Source organism: Solanum dulcamara, chromosome 4 (genome assembly GCF_947179165.1).
Source record: "Solanum dulcamara chromosome 4, daSolDulc1.2, whole genome shotgun sequence".
Lineage (NCBI taxonomy): Eukaryota > Viridiplantae > Streptophyta > Magnoliopsida > Solanales > Solanaceae > Solanum > Solanum dulcamara.
Window position 1 is genome coordinate 28203887 of NC_077240.1, and position 23467 is coordinate 28227353.

Below are 23467 nucleotides of genomic sequence, written 5' to 3' on the forward strand. Positions count from 1 at the left end.
AATCTAATTATTAATTACATACCGACTCTTCATGATAAACACTTACTATGTAATTGTTTAATCTAGCCATAATTTACTACTTGCTGCATACTTAATATATAATTATTTTTCGGGTTTTGTTGAGTAAAAAAATCTCATACGATGGTTAGTAAGATGAGTGTGTGGTCTCTTTATTAAAATTTGGACAATTCTGTATTTTTGAGCTAACTTTAGGATGTAAGTTAGTCCTGATCGGCCGATTTTTCCAATCCCGAAACAAAGAGAGTTCGGCTCTCTTTTTTCTATCATTCAGATGAAAAAATTCTGTGAAGACGACGAAAGATGCCGCCTGCTTTTTCCGTTCCTTCTCTTTCACCCCAAAACATAATTTACAGTTTCAGAGTGAAACTTTCACCAACATGAATTATGGTATGATTAAAAATTTCCATGGCTATGTTTGATACTTAATGACACAAGTTCTTCATCAATACTCAATAGCCCATATATCTTTAAAAAATAATTATTCTTTTGGGGATCATTATACTTTGCTTAAGATTTTTTTTTTTTTGCACCTTTCTATCCCTAAACAAATCAATAAATAAATAAATTAATAAACCAGTTGTTTGGCAAGAAAATTGTCTATATTCATTGTTACCTAGTGTATTAAAATTTCTAGATCTATTATTGATAATCTCAAAGATTCTATTTTTATATATATATTAAAAAAAAGATAAGTGTCAAAAACACATTTGAGCTATCCCTCTTTTTGAGTTTCATACCTAAACTATTAGGAGTGTGAATTTCATATCTAAACTATCACTTAATAGTTTGAGAAATGTTGATTGTTTATTCAGCGTTAAAGACATTCGAAATTTCATCAGACACATCTCTGTTTTAGTCTACTTTCATCATGGTGTGTTCTACACTCTCTTTCATTTAAAACAAAATATCATATTACATTCCACATGGACAAAATATTTCATCTTAACAAAAATTAAATAAATTATTAGAATTAGTTAAAACTAAGATTAAAGTATTACTATCTCCCCCCTCTCCCCTCCCCCCCCCCCAAAAAAAAAATATAAAATATTTTTCTTACCTCACTCCACCACTTACTCTCACCATATCCCCCCCCCCCCAATTTTTTAGTTTTATTCTTATTTATTAAATTTCTTTTATAAAAGTTTTTAAAAAATTCTTACCGCCCTACCTAACCCTCCGCTTTCAATTTTTGTTTGTCTTTTTGTATTATATATATATATATATATATATATATATATATATATATATAATTTTAAGAAAGTATTTTTCTAAAAATATATATACATATCTAACACAAAACGAGAAAATATATTAAAAAATATATAAATTAAGAGTGGAGGGTTAGAGGGGATGGGTATAATTTTATTTTTTAAAAAAATAAAAAAAAATATTTTTTAGGAAGGAGTAGGGGAGGGTGAAGTATGAATTTTATAAAAATATTTTATAAAAGAAATTTAAAAAAATTAAAAAAATCAATGCATGTAATGCAATATGATGATGTAATGATATCTGTGATAGTTGACCTATTTGATTAACTATGATATTGAACTGTACTTATGTGTTTACTTTAATCGCGCTGTTTTATATAAATTGGCAGTAGCGTAGCCGGAGTGAGACTCTTATGTGTATAGGTGGAAGCGTTCCTTAGTTTATTTGATAGGTTTGATTAATTTTCTTATATTCAGTCGGTTAAACCTACTAAGTACATGTGGATTGTATTCACCTTACTTCTGTGTGCCTTTTGATGCAGATTTTAGCCAGGGTATTCATCGCGGCAGTTGATTTTCTAGCGAATATACTATCATCGAATTAGTGGTGAGATCTTGGTATCCGAATCGCCGCCTAGTTCCATCTTTCATTTTCAGTCTTTATTTTGTTCGGGGACTTATATTGTATATTCAGATTCAAACTTGTATAAGATGCTCTTACACTTATGACACCAGGTTTTGGAATAATTTCTTTATTGTCCTTTTCATGTCGTTTATTTGTGGCCTGACAACCCTTTGAGAGTCTCGTATGATTTTACTTTTAGGTTTACACATCAGAATAGGGTTTGGGATGTGTGTCATCATGACTTCGATTTTTAGATTGTGACAATTTTAGAAATAAATAAATTCACTTTTAAATAATAAATATGTAAAATAGTTTATTATGATAGTTTAATCGTGTAACTGACTTTTAGAGATAAGTTCAGGGAGAATCTATGCCTTTTACCAGAAAGATAACTCGTTATAGGATGACAAAATGGATAAAATTTATAATTATCCATTTGATCCAACCCATTTTAAATGAAGTGATTGTTTAATCATTTAAAAGTGGATCAAATATAAACCAAATCATATTATTCATTATAAAATATGGATAAGTCCCAAGTATTCACCAATTGCACTTCTCTTTAAATAGGTAACAGTGTAGGATAAAAACCTCTAAAAAGTACATTTATTAGGGTGTGTTTGATATGGAGAAAAATATATGTTTCAAGTTTCTTATGTTTAGTTGGCTTAAATGTTTTTAAAAATATTTTCAAATAAATTTATTTTCCTTTAATTTAAGAAAAATGACTTGTAGACATAAAAGGACAGAAAAAATAAATTCAAAACTATCCTTAAATCAGAAAATGAAAATTTTCAACCCCGACACGAGAGCGTAATTTTGACCTCCGATCTCGACTCAGGACAATTCATTTGAAAAAAGTCCTGCAGTATAGCAGTACTTATTTCTTTACCTAATAAGAAGGAACGGATAATCCATATTAACGATTGAGTTTATCCATTTTATCCAATACCAATCGAGTCAGTTATTGTATCCTTCTCATGCCTGTTAGACATGGGTATGTGAAACAAAATGGAAACCAGAAATCATCATCAATTATACATGAGAACCAAGACACGACACAAAAAATCAGACCAGTCAGCCGAATAGGCTTTAACTTGACAAGATTAAAATGTGTACAAAAGGGAAAGAAAGAAATCACACTAAAGTAGAATCAACAGGTGTTTGGACCAACCAAACATGATTGTTGAGACTTTGTCCTAAAATGAGAATTGTTTGAGCACCTACTACACATATTGTAGGCAACTCCTCATCCACCCCCTAAGTTTAAAGATCATTGGCTCAGAAACAAAACAATATGACCGACCGACGATAGGACAGCATTCCTGGACTATATGCACTTTGGAAATAGAACTAGTGATACAATCAATTACTTTACCAATTAGAACTGCTAAAGAATGATAGCAATTTCATTATAAATTGCTACGCAGCATCAAATATGTGGCTTGCACTCAATATATCCTTTGCTTCACTCTTCTTCCATTCACATCAGTGCCATCCAGAATGTGCCCACCATGTACATAAGAAATGATTGCATGTTCATTCATCCCAGCAACATACTTCAGCAATTCCGTGATGACAGAAGGACAACTCTCCTTCAAGTGATCAAATCCCTCCGATTGCATCACAGCTGATAACAAATTAAAAAAAAGACAGATTCATTTAACAGGCCACGTTAAGTCCGTCTGGTTGCATCAAAGCTTAAACAAATCAAAGACCAGTCAAAGATTATTTAACAGGACATATAGCTGAAGTGCAGATAGATGACATCCAGTTGCAAAAAATTTAAGAACGCCACTGCTGCAAGCTAAAATGGAACTACACTTTGAAGACTAAAGAGATACTAGCAAGAACAAGATAACCAATGGATGAGTACAAATTCCAGTAGAGGAAAATATTGAAAATGCTTTGCTTGGTGGTTTCATTGGCAAAGGACTTCTCACTGTGAATAAATGATGGCTCAATAATAAAACTGATGAAAGAGTAGTTCTCCAATTAAGAGGTGTCCAGTACTTCACCTTTCAAATTTTCAGGCAATGCAATGAACTTAAGACACACAGATTTCAGTTGGACACAATGATGCTGATCTGCCAACGCTAAAGTTGTAGCAACAGTGTTGATTGTAACATCCTCACAAAGTTTAGCCTCACAAAGTGCTCTCAATCTCTCAAGACCATACTGGTCAGCTGCAGCAAGCAGATGCTGAGCCATTAAAGCAACTGCCCATTTTGTATCAAGACCCACAAGCTCTTGTAAATCAGGGAGAGCATCCCAATAGATGAAGTGGAGCAATGCCTGAAAAGAGAACCAAATACAAAAAGATAAGTTATATCAGAATAATCAGATGCCAAGATTCTTTTTTTAAATTAAAAATCACAGATGCCAAGTTCACTATGTTCATACTTACAAAATTAAGTGTAATAAAGAGTAAGAGCTATTTGATGATAAAATCTGCAGAGATATCTGAATGCATAGTAAAATGAGGAAACAGTACAAAGTAAGCATAGCAAAGCTTAAAAAGAGAGAAGTAATAAGCCTGATGGACTCTTAAAGAGCAAAAACAATATGAAGAAAGAAATCATATTGCAACCCAACATAGAAATCCCTAAGGGAATATAACAGGAGACAAACACCTTTAGAGTCAACCGATATTCGTAGGTGTTTGAGCTCCACTCCAGTATTGCAAGCCAAGCTCACCTCAAATACCAATAAGATCAAACCAGTCTGCGCTCGATGAGAATAGTTAAAACACTTGAGTTTGAACTCATTTGGCCCACTGAAGTAATGCCGCCCTCCCTCCATTAGATCTCAAATTATATTGATCCTAAAAAATAACATTTTTTGTCCTGTGAGTGTTGAAGAGAGCTCGAGCCACTCGAGTTTGGATCCCTTAATGTGTATGCTCAAAATTGAGTTTGAGAAGCCCATATAATAAATAACACAATGTTCCCCACCAGCTCTGACAATTTGTGGTTCTAACCTTTCTGCTTCTTGGATGAAACAGCAAAAAGAAATCCCCTCTCTCCAGGGCCGGCTCTAAAGCCTTGAGAAAAAGGCTAGTGCCTTATGCCCCCAAAATTTGAGGCTTTTTTATAGAAATAATAGGTTATAGGTTTTCTTTAAAAAAAACAGTGCACTATCCATAGAAAAATAAACTCCTCATATAAGAGGAAAGAATTATTAGAAGTGGCTTGACATATATGGATTCTGGAGTACTGTCTCAAGAAAGATTAAAGGGATTGACCATATTATCAATTGAAAAAGAATTATTAAAAGAAATTGATTATAAAATAGGTTATTAATAACTTTGCATCTTAAAGAGCTAGAAGAATAGACTGTTTTAGAAAAAGTTTAAGGCCTCCATTCAATCTTGGCTTTAGGCCACTAATGTGCTTGAGCTGTCTATCTCTTTCTCTCTTACACACATTGTTTTGCTATTATTTCCTGATTAAGGGGGGAACTACCTGCTTTACATGTAATTTCGTGAGAATAGAAAAAAAATATATAAGAAAGAAGAGAATCTAAAGAAGGGGTCAAAGTCCTGTTCTTTCAGCCTAATGAAGCTAACAGAGGTACTGGTGTCAGGTAAAATCATTTGATGCACGTTTAACGCCTTGAGATGCAATTGAACCAGGTTGTGTGCTTCGCTTCACTTAGCTGGAATTCTAGTATAGGCGCTACGTAGTGTTGTCAAAGGCTCATTAAAGGTGACGTGCTTAAGCCTCAACTCAGGGAGGGTGCTTCATCTAGCTTAAGTTGCCCTTCAGTGTAGGCAAGGCACTAAGGCATGTGCCTCCTTGCCCAGGAGTTCTATCTTGAATCTAGCAGTACCAAACAACAAATATAATCGGCAAACAAGTGTATTAGTTAGTTGTAAAAGAAAATATTAGAGACTTTCTACATTTTTCTTGAAAGACATATTTTTACTTCTTTTTTCCTTCATTGCACCTTTTTTTTAGCTAAAGCACACTTAAATTGCGCTTAAAACCCCAATCAACCTGGAACACTCATTAGAGCTTTTCACCTTTGACAACACCCACGCTAAGGTTCTAATGCATGTAACGGCAGTACTAGACAATAGATATAGTTGGCAAATTGGTATGTTAATTGTTGAGAAACTATATATGAAGAAATATTTCGCGATTAAGAGTAAAGTTAAAAATTTTAGTATTAGAAAACTAGCTCAAAAATATAAAATTACAACATCTCACCTAAATCAGAAATTTAAACAGTTACTAACTTGATTGACATGATTTTGCTTCATTGATTTCTCTTAATTATACGTTTTTCAATTCTTTAGTCCTAATAGTTATTGTTGTGCTTGTAGTTCCTTTTCCTTGCATTACGTGTATTTATTATTCTTCTTTAGCACCGTTCTTTGTTTAAAGGCCACATTTTTTAATTCGCTTTGCGCTTAAGCCTGCAATAGAGGTTGGTGCTTCTTTGTGCTTTCTGCTTCCAACTACTATGGTTAACAATATACTAGTACTAGTTTCAGAAAATTCAACCCAATTCCCATTACATAAACCTGATTGAACATAAATAAGACTGTAAAGTCTTATACTAATAGTTGTAGGATTCCAACTTATCTTGGCAAAACAAGACTATAAGAGTACTGATAGTTGTAGGATTCCAACTTATCTTGGTAAACAAGGCTATAAGACTACTAATAGTCGTAGGATTCCAACTTATCTTAGTAGGGTTTATTTTCCTCTCCCTAAACCTATACATATCCATGAAGCACAACCTATCAACTGCAACAAACTAAGGGTAGATAGCATGATTCCAACTAGAATATGACCCCCCCTAGGCCCTAGTTACCCTGATACGACATCATCATTTTGTCTTTTGACTTGTGCAGCTTCCCAAACAATTTCCAAGAGTTATGATGGAAAAATCCTCCCTGAGGGACCTTGCTAAAGTTAACTGCAAGAGTACAAAAACCTTCACCGGTACTTCTTAGGAGTAGACTGGCTCAGATCCAACATCCAATAACTATTATGGCCTCAGAATAATGCATGGAAAAGACCATATACCCACTGTTGATCGCTTTTTCCATAGGGAATAGCAGTATACAAGACTTTTTAATGCCTTGTAGATATATTTTTCCGGTGCCTAACTATTGTTAAGCCAAAACCAAATTTCAGCACCAATATTATTCCCTCCATCCCATTTTATGTGGAGGTACTCCCTCAGTTCCAAATTATGTGACAGTTTGAATCGGCAAGGAGTTGACGAAAGAAATGAAGATTCTTGAAATATGTGGTCTAAAACATGCAATAGCATTTTTCGGATCTAAACTTTTGAAACGTGTGGTCTTAAAATGAACATTTGTGTGTTATAGAAATTTCTCATAAAGGGTAAAATGAAAAGTGTTAAGTTAATTGTTTCCAACTTCAGAAGTGTTTTTAGAACGACTAGAAAGAATGACGTTGCTTAAACGGGAACAAAGAGTTCAGGACAGAAAACGACTTTTAAAACTTGTGGTCTAAAACATACCAGAAACATTACATGGCCAAAGGATAAATGAAAAGTTATAAGTTAAAATAGTTTCTAAATATAGCTTCTTTTTCGGACAGACTAAAAACAAAGGTGTCACATAAATGAGAAATAAGGAGTAACATACAACAGTAATCAAATGCTAACACATAGTTTCACTGAGGTAGGGGATTTAAAGGTTGTGGAAATGCAATCTCCAAAAATTCTGCTGATAAAAAATGTAACCCTGCATATTGTAGCAATAGCAACAAATATTACTCAGGAAGGGAAGGGAAAACAATCAAGTACATGTGATTTTATCAGCAAAAAAGACATAAAATCATGAACCAAAAAAGGAAAAAGAAAACTATAATTATTAGTTGTATGGACATGTCATGCGTATTTACCAGCATTTTATAGTTTTTAGATTTGAACAGACAACACTCGGAATAACTTAGAGTAATAATGGGCATAATACCTCCTTTCATAAAGAATAATACAACAGAAAGGTCAACAGACATGCGAAAGAAAGAGAAGATCTCAAACCTTGAATACTGGAGCCTGTATTTCTTCAACTTTAATACTTTGTACGTTCTCTTCCTTCAATGGACCAAAGAGTTGTGCCCGAAGTACAGGGGAGCGGGCAGCAAGAACCAACTTGTGTGCAGCAAAGACTTCACCTTCAACTTCAAACTTTATATCAGCTCCCTCTCCACTCTCTAGGAGCTGCCCAAAATGAAGCCCAATGTCTGACGGTGGCACAGGCAGGGAGAAAGTCTTCGGTGTTTCATTGTATGATCTGACAACACCAACAGTACACTGGATCAAGAGACAATCATCTTTAAGATAGTCTGATGTTTCTAGTAATGTTCTCCTGAAAAAGCGTTTATAGCCCCTGCAAAGGCAACCATGAAATTGGAAAAGGTCAATATATACACTGATGGAAAAAGCAATACAAGAGTACATGTACTATAGAACTAAAATTCCCCCAAAAAGATTTCCTAAAATGACAATAAGCTAATAAAAGAAGTTCCCAAAATAACTCTTTCACACATTACTTTCAGTATTGTGAAGCAGAAGTGTTGTTTTATATCGTAATCACCCCACCCACCCACCCATCCCCAGAAACCAACAGTTGCTTTTCTCACTCCCCCTCTTGGCAACTCAAACCCAATCATGGTTGGAGTGTAGGATCATTTCCACCACCACCCGATCACTCTCGTCACAATGAAGTGAATGTTAAGCACTATCCCTCAAACATGTCTTAATACCTCAATGAACTGATGAGGACATCCCTCAACCAAGGAAACTCTTTGAAATAAAAGTTAAGTTGTTGTTGATCCATTTTTCTTTGTCTATCAAATGAAATATTCATGTCGCAATAAGTTACTTACAAGCGCATGAAGTAAAGAACACTTTCAAATGAAGTAATCCAAACAGAATGCATAATCTGAAGAGCGACACTCATTTTACTTTTTTTATAAGAGGCCAAAACCACATTAAAGGTGACTCACGGACAATGTGATTTTGAGGCTGGTCCTAATATTGCAGCCACAGGAGTTAGGAGTCCAGTTTGGGAAGCCGTATGAGATAATGAAATACAAGGTGACCTTAATTATGGACTTACCCAAGGCGGCATGTTTCACTGGAAAAGGTGAGTATCTTTGGAAGGAAGAGGAGGAGCAAAAATATACACTGCATAGACCATGCCCAAATTGAAAATAACAAGATCTAAAACATTGACATGTTATAGTAGACAGGCATCACACAGGAACAAACCTACGTAACAGGGATCCGTATCAAATGCTACATTCTAAATGCAGTAAAAAAATAGCTTCTGGAGAGCTTTTCACAGTGAAATTGTAGATGACGAGAGGAAAAGGAAAAATTGCCAGAGGGAACCGTAAAACTAGATTGCAAAGAGAAGTAAACAAGTTGGAGACATGTAAACTACCATAACAAAGAAAAAGGAGACAATTCTTATTTTAATATTAAGCCATAATAAAAATAAAACCAATCACCCTTATAGTGCTTGTATCCTATCGGTCATTGAAATTTGAATACTTTCGCTTAAAAGAAGATTCCACTTTCCTGCGTAAAGGAGATCAGAATTTGAACGCACCAAACTCTAATCGAACCATGGGAAAGAAATAAAAAAAAGAATCTAAAGGCTATCACCATTTAGAAAAATAAAAAGACAATTCTTATCAAAATATAATTCGTGGTTCAGGAGAACTGTTCATAAACAAGTATTGGCTGACAAATAAAAGATGAATGAAAGAAAACTGAAAATCGACCAAATAGGACCATTTGGTTAAATAAAAAACAGAACCCACGAACCATTTGGCTCATGCTTAGCCCACACCTCTCTTGGGAACACTCGTATCTAGAGAGTCCATGAGAGATGAGCCTAGAGGAGTTAACATATCTAGACACCTGCTACAAGGAATTCATCCCTAATTTATGCATCACAACGAGAGCTACTTACATACCCTGTCCAATAACTCCAGCAAGCAGGGAAGCTAATTATATGGCATTAGAGCCAAAAGCAAGCCAGCATAGTGGTTAAAAGGTATAAAAAGAGAGGAAAATTTTGCAAAAATATAGCTCCTAAAACAAGAGTGTATTTGCGCAGCCATATTTCAGTTTACACCAGCATAGCTAACCTTTGTTTTCCCACGACACTGTTCATGGCTTCTTTGCTATTGTATTTACTTTAAATACTTTTTTATGTCTTATTTGAGCAGAGGGTCTACCAGAAACAGCCACTATACCTTCACCAAATAAATCAAATTTTCATGAATAACTTCAACTGACATCCCCCAACGAACCCCAATTATATAGTTGTCAAACATTTCAACAAATCAAAAAATCCATTTGTGTTTTCGAGCTTTTAAGAACCCCAACAATAGAGGTTCTAATTTTTCACTTCAAAGCACCCAACAATGTTTGAATTTGTAACAATAACCATGAATTCCACCCTTAATCAATTTCTAAGCATCAAAAAACGGAAATCATTATCACAAAATAAGGAATTATTGTTTTTTCCCTAAATATTTCAAGTTATATACTAAATGGGGCTAAATAGGGTAAGATCTGAAAATCTGCGCTCATTTTGGTTATAAGAGAGTGAGGGTTAAGTCTCAAAAAAAGATAGCTTACAAGAAATAGACCAACTTAATGATAAGTCTAGGGATGGCAATGGGGCGGAGCGGGTTTAAGCTTCTGCGGGTGGGGGGCGGGTTTAGATGAATGCGGGGCGAGATGAGGCGGGGTTCAAACATTTTTAAAGAGAATAAAGCGGGTGCGGGTTTGGGGCAAGTAATTTTGCAGAGACTTATTTCAATAACTAAGTTTGTCATTTACAAACATGAAAACCAAAACTGCAATTATAATACTTCCATAGCAGCAATTTTTTTTTTTTTTTGAAAAAAGAAACTGAAGCAAATTTGTTTTATTTATTTCATGGATTATTGTTACCAAAGACAAAAAAGAAAATAAAACAGGACTTGTTCATTGATTGTGTGATACAATAGTTGAAATAGTTGTTTTAATAAAGAATAGTCAGTTTAAACTTAGAAAAATAATACAGTTACATGTTAACAGAGAAAAATTATTCATTAAAATAATTTGTTTTGATATGCAGGGCGGGCGAGCATATGCAGGGTGGGGCGGGGCAGTTTGAAAATAGAAAATCTTACTATGTAGGGCGGGGCGGGGCGGGTTAAAGTTTTTGGGGGTTGAAGCCGAACTCTCTACGCAACCGCCCCAACCCACCCCGCCCCATTGCCATCTCTTGATAAGTCAAAGAGATTTCATTAATATCGCACTAATTGGGATTTTACCACGCAACTCCAGATTAGTCGGCCCTAAAGTGGGCACCAGACACCAGGTGGGAAACCTAAAGAAAACATCGCACCAAGTTTGTATTTGCGTTCCAGAGTAAGGTTTACATCTAAACTCCAAAACATTCATCCAACTACATACACAAAATAAAAGACCCCTTTTTGCACCAAAAATCTAAGTGAAACAAAAGGAAGATTATGATTCTCCAAAACATTATAAATTTCAAACCTTCCATATTTTACAAACCACTTATCCTCAACATTCAACTTCAATTTATGAACCTTAGTACTCAATTCACATAATTCAAAAATGTAAGTGTACCAACACAGCCCATGATGTAATCCATTAAATTACAAAAATACTTTCCAAATCAAACAATTGGAAGACTAGAAATAATCTATATTAATGAATAACTCAACTATGCCTCAATCTAAAGTACTTGGGGCTTGAGCATCCCTTGTATCCATTCTATTTTCATGGACCCACTTTGTTCCTGCACTAATGAATTGTCATTTAACATACAACTTACTTCCCAAAACATGAATCTAGTGTAAATGTATACCAACCAATGTCAACAAAAACACAAATCAACTCAACTAAGATTAATAAGAGATAAAAATGTGCAAAAAAATTACCACATGCTACCGCGGTATTTGAGAGTGTAGGGACCCGTTTCCAACACCCTACCAAAGTGGGTATGAACCTTATGCCTCTCATTACCGCTCTGATCCATAAGAGACAGCTCAAACAAAGCTCTAACATCGGTAGCATCACTAGCAAGGGCGATGAAAAGAGAAACATAGGTACCATTATCCTCAGAGCTTTTTCCATCGGGATAAAAGTAAACAGCCCAAGAATGACCACCAACCGTGAAAATCTCAGAAGTTACATATTTCCCAATTCCCATACCTTTGGATAAGGCGTAACCTTCTACCTTAAATTCATGGGACCCATTAATCGTATCGATCCGAGAAGTTGATGTGGTGGTTGTGGGTTGAGAAGATGATGAATTTTGGGGTTTTGAAGGTTCCGATGGAACCCTAAAGGTACCCATATGGTGAAAGATTAGATTTTTTTTGTAGAATTGAAAGAAAAGAAGATCCTTTAAGCTAATGGGTCGCAAAAAAATGGGTGGAATTGAGGAAAAAGATTGAATCTAATCGGTGAAAATTGGTGGAATTGAAGAAACGGATCGACCCTTTGGCTTAATGGGTCGGTGAAAAATGGGTGGAATTGGAGAAAAAATGGAGAAGAAGAGGTTTACGAAGATGGAGGATTAGGGTTTTGACGATATGGGAAAGAGGGGTAACGGTGTGAGGTGATCAGAAAAGGAAGCAGCGAGGCGGATTACCAACAATAGATGCATATTTATAATTAAAAAACTACTATTATTTAAATTTTTTTAATAAAACTAAATAATTTATTAAATTGATATAAAAATAGTATGGAGTATTCCATGTTCACACTATGAAGAAAAAGTTTTTCTATTTGACAAATAATCTTTACTTTTTTATTGTAAACTATAGGTTATTTCTTAGATTAGAAAAGAGGTTGTTTTGTTTCAAGGAGCTGAAATAAGAAAATCAACATTTTTTTTATACATACAGGTGGTCAGTCATTCTCTTCAATTTCACTAATTTTTTTATTTTTGTTTTTGATTTGAGGCATTCGTTATCTAAAATCATTCATGGAAAGGAAGTCAAAATGAGCACAAACATAAATGACTCCCTTAATTCGTTCATAATTTTATGTATTTGACATAAGATAATTTGAAATTAGATTAAATTTTAATACATTCAAGAGTAAATTTATTTTAAAATGATCATCAGCTTAGCCTAGTTTAATTGCTCCATTCATTCCTTTTTTCAATCTTTTATCGTAGTTTTTTTTCGAATATTAAGCAGTTTTTAACTAGTATTTGATTGTAGATTTGGGATTAGAATTTGAAAAAAAAAAATTCAAACATCTGTTTGATCATATATTTTGGATCAACTTTAAAAATGTGTCTTCAAACATTTTCAAGTGGGTTGTTGGAACTTTCATTCACGAAACTTTAAAAAAATCTAAGTAAAATGCATGTTTAAATACAACTTCAACTTTCAAAAAATATAATTTAAAAACAAAATCAAATTTGTAAGTTCATCCCTTCAAGAAAAATACTCATAAGTCCTCTATAATACCCACATGATATAATACCACATACTAATATGGTATAATAGGTGACCGACAATCTATTGCTTCAAGAAAAACACCAATCTTCTATGATACCAGCCCAGTATGTATCATATATTGGCACTGTATCATAGATAGATTCATTCAAACACTACTTAATCCTTTAAAATGTCCAGGTGATATATATCACACACTAACAAAGTATCATAGAGGACTAGTTCATTTCTTTAAAAAAACAAAAAAAAACACTCCTCAATCCTCTATGATATCCATATAATACATGTCATAAACTGGGTATCATAAAGATTTAATTCATTTCTTTAATAAAAACACAATTTAATCCTCTATGATACCCACATTTTATATATCATATACTAATAAGGTATTATTAATGATTGTCTCATATGATATATCATATATTAATAAAATATAATAGAGTGAAAAAGAGCTCGATCCTCTATAATACATATATGATATACATCATATATTGAAAGAGCATCGTAAAAGACAAGTTCATTCCATCAGAAAAATACTCATATGTTCTCTTGATACCCACATGGTACATATCATATATTAAAAGAGTATCATAAAGGACTATTCATTCCTCAAAAAAAATATTTATCAGTCCATTATGCTAAATATATATATCATATTAAGAGTGTATCGTAGAGGACTGGTGCATTCCTTTAAGAAAAAAAAAGCTCCCTGGTCCTTAATGATACCCTCCAAAAAGTAGTATTTTATAATAGGGTATTTTATTTAAATCTCATAGTGAAAAAGTTCAATTATAATTTATTCCGATTTTTTTGGTAATTATCCGAATTTCCTCCTTTTTCTAGATTTCTGATACATACGAATGACGCTGATACATCGCGATTTGATACATAAGTCATTTTCATGATACATCGCTACTTGATATAAACCAAATATTGTAATATCAATAAAACTTATGAATCAACTTATAACACCTAATATATCATGAACACAACAAAAATAACAGTAAAACTTATGTTTTACTGATACATTTTGTGTTTGATTTGTATCAACTAGCGATGTATCATGAAAATGACTTATGTATTAAATCGTGATGTATCAGGATCATTTCGATGTATCAAAAGGGGATTTTTGAAATTTTTACAAATGGTAGGGAATAATTGAAAATATAGGAATATAAGGTGTGTAATTTGATAATTTTTCCTTTATAATACCAATATGATATATATCACATATTTACATTGTATCATAAAGAACATATCAATTTTTTTTTTAAAAAAAGATTTGTCATTCTCTATAATACTCATAGTATATATCAGATAGATAGTGACATGGTATCGTAAATGGCATATTCGATTTTTCAAAAAAAAAACCTATAAAAATATGAAATAAATAAAAATAGATTTAAGCTCAATTTTGAGACTTCAATTTTTATCATTATTAGCAAATTTTACTATGTGAAAAAAAAAGATAGTCATTTTAGATATAAATTTTGATATCATTTGTATACTTTTTTATATAATTTTTTTCTATTAATTAAAATTTTAACAATAAGTTAGTGACTTTAGTATCTTTCTTAAGTATTTCTTGTTATAGTCAAATTATTTAGTTTTTCTATATTTTACTAGTTTAAAAATAGTTAGTTAATATTTTTATCATTATATTTTATTTTAATCTTTGAAAAAGAAAGATAAAAAGAAAAAGAAAGGAAAAATTACAAAAAGAAACAAGAAGATAACTCAATGGGTGTTTGGATTTACTAATTTTAAGTAGTTTTTGGCTTTTAAGCTCTTTTATTTTTGGTGTTTGGAAAAAATAAAACATGCTTTTAAGTACTTTCTTTTAGGTTAAAAAGTACAAAAATAAACTATAAGCCAAAAGATGGATATTACCAACCAATGATTTTGAATTTTTAGCTTATAAGCAATTTTAAAAAAACCAACCCAAACACCTCCTTAGTATCGAATGAAAAAGTCCTCTCTGTTTATATAATTATCGCTCTATAAAAAGATAACTTAAAGCAAATTGACTTAAAAGTTGATCAAACTTACTTTTAAGTCATTTTTAGCTTTTAGGAGTGTTTGACAAAATTAAAAATAACTTAAAATAAGTTTAAAACAACTTTGAAAAACTTAAAAATCAAAAGTAGGACTCTTCCTGTTTTTTATTTTTTGACTTAAAAGTCATTTAAATTTGACTTTTTATTTTTTTGAATTAAAAATTTATTTTTTTCAACCAATCCAAACGGACTCTTAATACCGAATAAAAAAGTCTTTTATATTTGTATAATAATTGTCTATAATCAAGAAGATAACTTGGAAACAGTCTACTTTTCTATAATTGTTGACAACCATTTATTCTCAAATCTATATATATATATATAATAGGAGAGGTGAAAACACTTACAAGTCATCACCACAAAAATATAATTTATAAATTATTAACATTAATTTAAAATCTAAAAACCCAAAAAAAAATTGCAAACACAAAAAAAATAATCTGAAAAATGCTAAATATCTATTTACTGTTACTTTAACTTTTTACCTTTTTTGGTAATTCAAATTTTAATAGTAGTTAACTACGTAATATTCTTCCTAAAAAATGCTCCTAAATCATTGGAACACATTTAAAGAATAACTGAATTATCTATATGTAAAAAAAAAATTCTCCTAAATCATTGGTATTTGAAGGATTTAATAGATTTCAGCATCTAATTAATAAATTTAAATTGATAAAACGTGTCACGAACAAATGTTTTTATATCTTAAAATAGCAGAAAAGGAAAAAAAATCAAAACATTTGTGCATCGGCCATTTTCAATAAATAAAAAGTAAATAATTCTAACTCGCAGAAAAGAAAAAGAAAATCAAAACATTTGTGCATCAGTCATTTTCAATAAATAAAAAGTAAATAATTCTAACTCTCATTAATAAAAAAAAAAAGAAGCAAAAATAGCCACTACTTAAAAATCTGTCAAATGAAGATATACTTTCTTTTTTAAAACAATAAAATTGATTTTAAATTTTAAATTAAAAATTAATTAATTTATTTTTATTTCAAAACTGTTTTACAAAGAATATTAAAACAGTTTTGAAATAAAAAATTTTAAATTAATTTTTAATTTTTATATAAAGAGAGAGAGAAGAGGTTATATTAACAATATATATATAAGCGAACAAGAGTAGGACGAACGCCGCAATTACTTATTGTACCAAAAGTAATGAAAATGGTACTTTATACTTTGAAAAGCTGTTAAACATGGCTTATCATAATTTAGCCCTTTCTGGCCTAATTTGATTGTCTATGAACTGAAGTGTACCCTTTGTTGAAGTGTTGTACCTGTTCTCAATCACATGCATTTCTTTTTTTTTTTTGCATACAATACCTGTATTCTAGACATTAAAAGATAATATGGAAGATTATTCTCTCAAGAACCGGAGAAAGTTTACTTTGGGTGACTTCATCTTTTTCCTTTTTTTCCCTTCTTCTCCTTCAAAGGTAATGCTGAAATCTCTACTTTTTTCCATAATTTTTTTTGTTGATTGTTTGTGGTAATTGTAAAAGCTTTTCTTTATTTCCTTAGCTCTTTTCTTTTTATTTTTAAAAAAATGTTTCAAATTTAGCTCTTCTTTGATGGTATGTGATAAATTTACTATTTTTTTGGAGTAGTTTATTGTGAAATTTTATGGTTTCATGTTCCTAATTTGATTTGATTTACTTCATGGATGTTTGGAAAATTGGTTCCCCCTCTGTAGCTCTTGAAATTGCAGACACACATTAGATAGATGGAAATCATTTCTTATGCACTTGATCTGTTTGATAGTATACCAAAGTAAATTTCCGTTGGACGTTTCTTTATATTTGAGGTGAATGAGAATTCATCTTTGAACTTATGTTTATATGAACCAAAATAGGTCAATAAAAGGAGAGGTAAAATACAATTAGATCTATTATCTCAATCACGTTGTCTTCCTCTTTGGTTACTCTTAATAAAAGGCAATCAATAAGATATCACACCTGTTTCTATGGATCGAAAATCAGGCGAAAAACCTCTTCCTTTGATCCTAATGGAAGGTACTAATTAACTTCTGCATAAGTAAAGTTCTACTCTTAATTATTTAGTCTGTGTTTTTCGAAAGTTTTCATTGATGAGTGTGTACTTATCTTTTCATTGTCTTTTGGATCGAGAAGTTATCACCGATGCGACTCATGAGTATGAAATTCATTGTTATGTGCAGAATGCATGTCGAAATATAATAAGCGACTTCTTGTAACTGTATATATTAATAAATGAAAAGGGTCATGATTTGGGAACAAAAAATAGTTTGGTCATAAAGCGATACTTGATGGAATTTTTTCAATGTTCTTATATTTCTAATTGAGCAAAAAGATCATAGTATATCACAAGAGTAAATCTTTATGCACCTCCTTATTCATATAATTGCCTTCATTATCTGGTAGACTTTTTGATGTCTGAAGCTGTTTTTAAATTGTAAAAATTAAATTCTAACACACACACTACAATTATATTATTTTCCTACTCTTTTTTAAATAACAAAAATGTCTTAAAATTTATGAATTTCGTTTATATTACGAAAAATTCACTAAAGAATATATAAGAAATTAATTGACATAAAGCTAGTTGTCAATAGTCTGTCCTTGATCTTTGAAAGTGAAAAAACATTCTTCTTTGTGAATGCATTTTATCTTTTTATTCTTCTAAGTCCACTATATATCTATATTCGCTTCACGGTGTTAAAAATTTATAATATTTAACTGTTGTGGCTCTTTGGCTCTCCTTGCCCAGATTATTATGAAGATATCTTTAATAGACAAATGGCTCTAAGATTCAATATTGAAGGAATAACAGAGACACACCCAATTGGACTTGTAAAGTTTAAATTGTGGACATGAGTTGAGCGTGACAAAGTATGGAGAAGAAAATTAGGTTTCAAAATTTGATTTTGCAAGATGAACAAGTACTCTCGCTTATAATTGTGACATCCCATCTTATATGCATAATTATACTATTCATTTGCATCTCTAAAAGTACGTCAACATCGACTTTTCAGGAGAAACAAATCAGGGCAGTTGTATATGGTAATGATATTGACTATTATGCAGAGAAACTTAGACTGTTAAATACATATCTAATTTTCACTGTCAGAGTCAAAGTTTCACCAACTTCGTACGGAAGAGTGATAAATAAATTTTACTGGGTGCTTGATAAAGAAACTTTAATTGAACATGTCGAACTAACTGACGAGCTTGAGAAATCACTGTTGCCTCCGACCAAGTTAAATATCACATCTTTTGGTAGTATTGCTCAAATGACTCCAGGTCCTGCTGTGGAAATTGGTATATCCCTCCTACCAAGCATTAGATGGCTAAAATTTATGCCCTGACATGCAAAGAACTCATATTTCTTTATTTATTACTATCAGATATTATGGAAATTGTTCTCCATTGTGGCCTTTCAAAGTATGCAAGCCGTAGTCAAAATAGGTGTCGTGAGGTTATTGTTTCTGATGATCAGTAAGTACAACCTTCTGTGTTATACATTGTTATTTACGTTTTCAAATTTTTACACCATCTTACAATAGATTCTGAAAAAAAAGATATTTTTTTTCTTCTAGACAAAATCAATTTTTGCTCACTTTATGGGACGACTTAGGAGAAATTGAAGGAACTGAATTGGAGGATAAAATAGAAAAGGATAAAGAATTTCCTATAATCCTTGGAAGGAACATTGGAATATCTCCTTATCAAGGTATGAATGAATTACAATATTATACGTAAATATCACCCTTTTACACCATACACTATTACACTATCATTCTATATGTACAAGTTTATCATTGCAAACTAAATTTAACTCCACAATCCGCATAAATCCTACTTATTCACGGGCATTAGAGCTCATCAGCTGGTACTGACTTCTTACTTTGCATCTCTACCTTCAGCGTGCCATAAATAATATATTTTATATATATAATAATTCATTTGGTGTGACAATAGGGCAAAAACAAACAAAGTCATTGTAACACCCCTCAAAATTTTTCCCAAGATTCGGGCCTTCTTTGTACACGTGTGGGGCCCATCGTATTTATTTCGAAGTACGTGCTTGAGTTAAGATGATTCCTTGAGGAGTTTAAGAGCGTTGGAGGTGATGTGGGGTCATTGAGGACCCCTAGGACCGAGCTAAGTCCAAAAGATCCGTCGTGGCTAAGTTTAGGACGAGTTCACGTAAGGGTCGACTTTCAATGACCCTATCGTTTGAAAGACTTCAATCCAGGTGGCCCACGACCTATCAAATTAAAGGTCGTCGAGTCTTCTTTCTAACGCCACCAAGAACGTAGATTTTGGAGTTCGGGGCCAAAAGATATGACGATCCGAAGACGAACTAGCACGACAGGGACTTCATTTTGGCCTGGGTTACCACTGCTGGGGAAATGGCCCTGGCGCCGTAAGGGCGCGACGCGCCACTATCGTGCCAGGAACATGCCTCAGTAGTTTGGTCCCTGGCGCGACGCGCCACTAAAAGTGTGTAGGGTTTTTCAGGCCAAATTCCCAGAATTTGGAGCAATAGGCTTGGCGCTGTAAGGGCGCGACGCGCCACTATCGCGCCAGAAACATGCCTCAGTAATTTGGTCCCCGACGCGATGCGCCACTAAAAGTTGTGCAGGTTTTAAGCGTAATTGGCCTTGGCGCTGTAAGAGCGCGACGCGCCACTATCGCGCCAAGAGCATTTTTGCCTAATTTTCAGAATTTGGAGGAAGGGCAATTTGGGAAATTTCCCAAATTATATATACACAAACCTTGTATATTTTGGGACCATTTTTCTTCAGCCCCATTCTCTCTCTAGAAAAAGCCCTAGCTCCTCTCCCTTCTCTCTTCCCTTCTTCTCCATTTCCAACCAAAAAGGAGTCCAAGAGCTTCAAGACCTCAAGCTCCCATTGAAGACCCAACATCAAGGTTTTTTCAAAGTCTTCACTAAGATATGTAAGGCTAACCAAAACATGGGTTGAGTCCACCCATGTGCCCTATTCTTGTGATGAGGTTAGATATCCATGAAAATGGAGTTTTTGGTATGGCACATGTTTGAATGAGTTTTGTTTCCATTTTGTTTAAGTATTTATGTGCCAATGTTGTTGAACTAAGAGATTCCTAAAATGAGCCCTTATGTAAGTATGAGATGATGAGGAAATGAGTTGCTAAATATGTTTTGTTGGTCTTGTTAATTATATAGATTCTATAAAGTATACTATTTTCTTAAAAATATTGCCTATTATAAGAATGTCGATTTGAAGTCTTGGAGATGTGATGAGTCACAAAGATTTTTTTTTCAAATAGATGGAGGTAATGATTGATTTTATATCTAGATGATGTTATATATGTGCATTTAAAGCTTCCTTGAAGATATGATTGAGATTGAGCATTGAGATTGAGATTTGATTGTGATAGAGTTGATGAGTCGACAAGGTTGTAATGAGACTTGTTGATATGAGTTGATTTAGTTGAGTTGATGGAGTTTTATGAGCATTGAGTCTTGGGAGGATTATCGAGCACCGAATTGGGCAAGAGTATAGTCCATACTCGAACCCAATACCTGTGTTGCCAAACGTAGGGGGGATTGAACTGTTAAAGTCGAATGCTTCCTCGAGAGCTTTTGTCCTGACATTATAGGACCTGGTTGGATTGGATCCATGAGTGTTCGTCGTTCATGCCCTGGCAAAGTATGAACGGGCGTGGCAACGACGTCGTTTCGTTGTACCTTCACTGGCTCATAAGTGTTGGTTGTCGGTTAAGAGAAACTCCCAAATAAGTTTTGATAGCACTCTGAGTCAGATTGAGTTGAATTGTATATGATTGGTCCAGTCTAAATCATACTCTTGTTTAGACTTAGGACATTTGATTGAGTTGTCATTCCTTTTGAGTTGAGCTCCCGAGTTGGTTGAATTATTCTTCCTTGATGTTCGTTGTATTCGGCCATTTTACATACTCATACATTCCATGTACTGACGCCATTTGGCCTGCATCGTTTCATGATGCAGAGACAGGTACTAGAGATCATCAACCGGCGCTCCGTTGAAGATCCACTTACACTTCCAGCCAGTCGGTGAGTCCTCCTAGTTCCCAGAGGATATTAGGCCTTCCTGTACAGTTCTTGATTGTCCTTTTTTTTATTTAGATTGTCGGTAGCCATGGGCTTGTCATTGGCACCTTTTAGACTTGAATAGAGGCTTCATAGACTGAGATGTGAGGAGGTCGAGCGGTCATCTTGAGGATTTCTATTTTGATTATCGTCTTGATTGTAAATGTTTGGCCTTCGGCCCTTATGATATGAGAAGTATTTCTTAAATTGAGTTTTCTGCTAATAGAATGTGCTTGAATGAATGAGTGATTGTACCAAGTGGTTCGCTCGGAGGTCAGAGATGGCCTTCGGGTGCCGGTTACGTCTAGGGTACCCTCCCTGGGCGTGACAAACATGGTATCAGAGCACAGAGTTCAAGTGTCCTAGGGAGTCTATGAAGTCGTGTCTAGTAGAGTCTTGCTTATGGGTGTGTTGTGCACCACACTTATGAGCAGGAGGCTATAGGACATTAGGAATTGTTTCACTTCCTTCATACTCTGAATTCGTGCGATGGAGTTGAACTCCATGAAACTTCCTTTCTAATTCGTGCGTTCATACGTTACAGCTAATGCCTCCTAAACGTACCGCTAGCCAGAGGAATGTTGATAATGCAGGGATGCCACAGTCAGAGGCACGCCCAGCAAGGGCTAGAGGCCGACTCGCGAGATTTGCGGAGGCACCTCAAGTGCCATCTACTCCACCTGCACCCACATCAGAAGCTGAATTTCGAGGGGCAATTGCCATGCTCACTCAACTAATGGCCGCCCGAAGCGGCAATCAAAGTTCGCCGACTCTCAGCTCTAGTTCCCAGGAGCCATCTGCTGCCACTAGAATTAGAGGCTTTCTGAGGATGAACCCACCGGCATTTACGGGTTCTAAGGTTGATGAAGATCCCCAGAATTTCATTGATGAAATGTGGAAGATTCTAAAAGCTATGCACGCTACAGAAATCGAGAGGGTCGAGTTGGTGTCTTATCAACTCAAAGATGTGGCAAACATTTGGTATAACCAATAGGAGCAGAGTAGGGGTGAAGATGCTGAACCTGCTAGATGGGATGAATTCGAGGGAGTTTTTCTTGACCACTTCTTTCCCCGAGAATTGAGGGAAGCGAAGGTGGAGGAATTTGTTAATCTGAAGCAGGAAGGTATGTCGGTTAAGGAGTATGGCCTAAGGTTCATCCAGCTGTCCAGGTATGCTCCAGAAATGATTCCTAATGTGAGGTCGAAGATGAGGAAGTTCGTCTCCGGATTAGGGAGGCATGTGAAGAAGGAATGCAAGGCAGCATTGTTGATCTCGGATATGGACCTTTCCAGATTAATGGTGTATGCTCAACAGGTAGAGGAGGAGAAGAGGAAAGACAAAGAAGAGCACCTGAGCAAAAAGGCAAGGTCATCTAGGCATGAGAATGAGCAGAGGCAAAGCAAGGGCAACAGGTCCTTCTTCCAGAAGAGGCCTTCCACCTATGCCTCATCTACCGCCAGTGCACCGATGCCGCAGGACAGGTATGATCGGCAGGGACAAAGTCGCCAGAATTTCAGACCCCAGGTTTCTCAATCCCCGGCCAGTGTAAGTCAGGGTTCGAAGGGAAAGCCACCATGCGGCAAGTGTGGTAGGCTACACTTGGGAGAATGCAAAGCAGGAAGGGTTGGTTGCTATAAATGCGGCCAAATGGGCCATCTTCTGAGGGAGTGTCCAACATGGGGGAACAGGGCCCAGTCCTCTGCCATCGCACCACCATCTAGAGGAAATCAGAGGGGCGCTACTCCAGGTACGAGTGGAGGTACAAACCGCCTATATGCCATGGGTAGTCGCCAAGATCAGGAGAACTCTCCAAACGTCGTGACGGGTATGATTCGAGTCTCTTCCTTTGATTGTTATGTATTGATGGATCCAGGTGCCACCTTATCTTTTGTAACTCCCTATGTGGCTAGTAAGTTCAATAAAATCCTTGAACATCTTCTTGAGCCCTTTTGTGTGGCCACTCCTGT

The 23467-nt window shown here is 34.4% G+C and overlaps 2 protein-coding genes across 2 annotated transcripts; one reads left to right on the forward strand and one right to left on the reverse strand.

Annotated features, from left to right (window-relative positions):
- Nucleotides 1–2868: 2868 nt before the first annotated feature.
- Nucleotides 2869–12539, reverse strand: LOC129887182 (BTB/POZ and MATH domain-containing protein 2). The gene is made up of 4 exons (XM_055962170.1): nucleotides 11814–12539; nucleotides 7879–8227; nucleotides 3873–4149; nucleotides 2869–3484 (listed from the first exon to the last, which is right to left on the reverse strand). The coding sequence occupies exons 1-4, from the start codon at nucleotides 12230–12232 to the stop codon at nucleotides 3306–3308; spliced, it is 1224 nt and encodes a 407-aa protein (XP_055818145.1). The 5' UTR covers nucleotides 12233–12539; the 3' UTR covers nucleotides 2869–3305.
- Nucleotides 12540–18180: 5641 nt separating this feature from the next.
- Nucleotides 18181–19280, forward strand: LOC129884148 (replication protein A 70 kDa DNA-binding subunit B-like). Its single transcript, XM_055958496.1, has 5 exons — nucleotides 18181–18234; nucleotides 18417–18702; nucleotides 18789–18879; nucleotides 18981–19139; nucleotides 19196–19280. The coding sequence occupies exons 1-5, from the start codon at nucleotides 18181–18183 to the stop codon at nucleotides 19278–19280; spliced, it is 675 nt and encodes a 224-aa protein (XP_055814471.1).
- Nucleotides 19281–23467: the final 4187 nt, after the last annotated feature.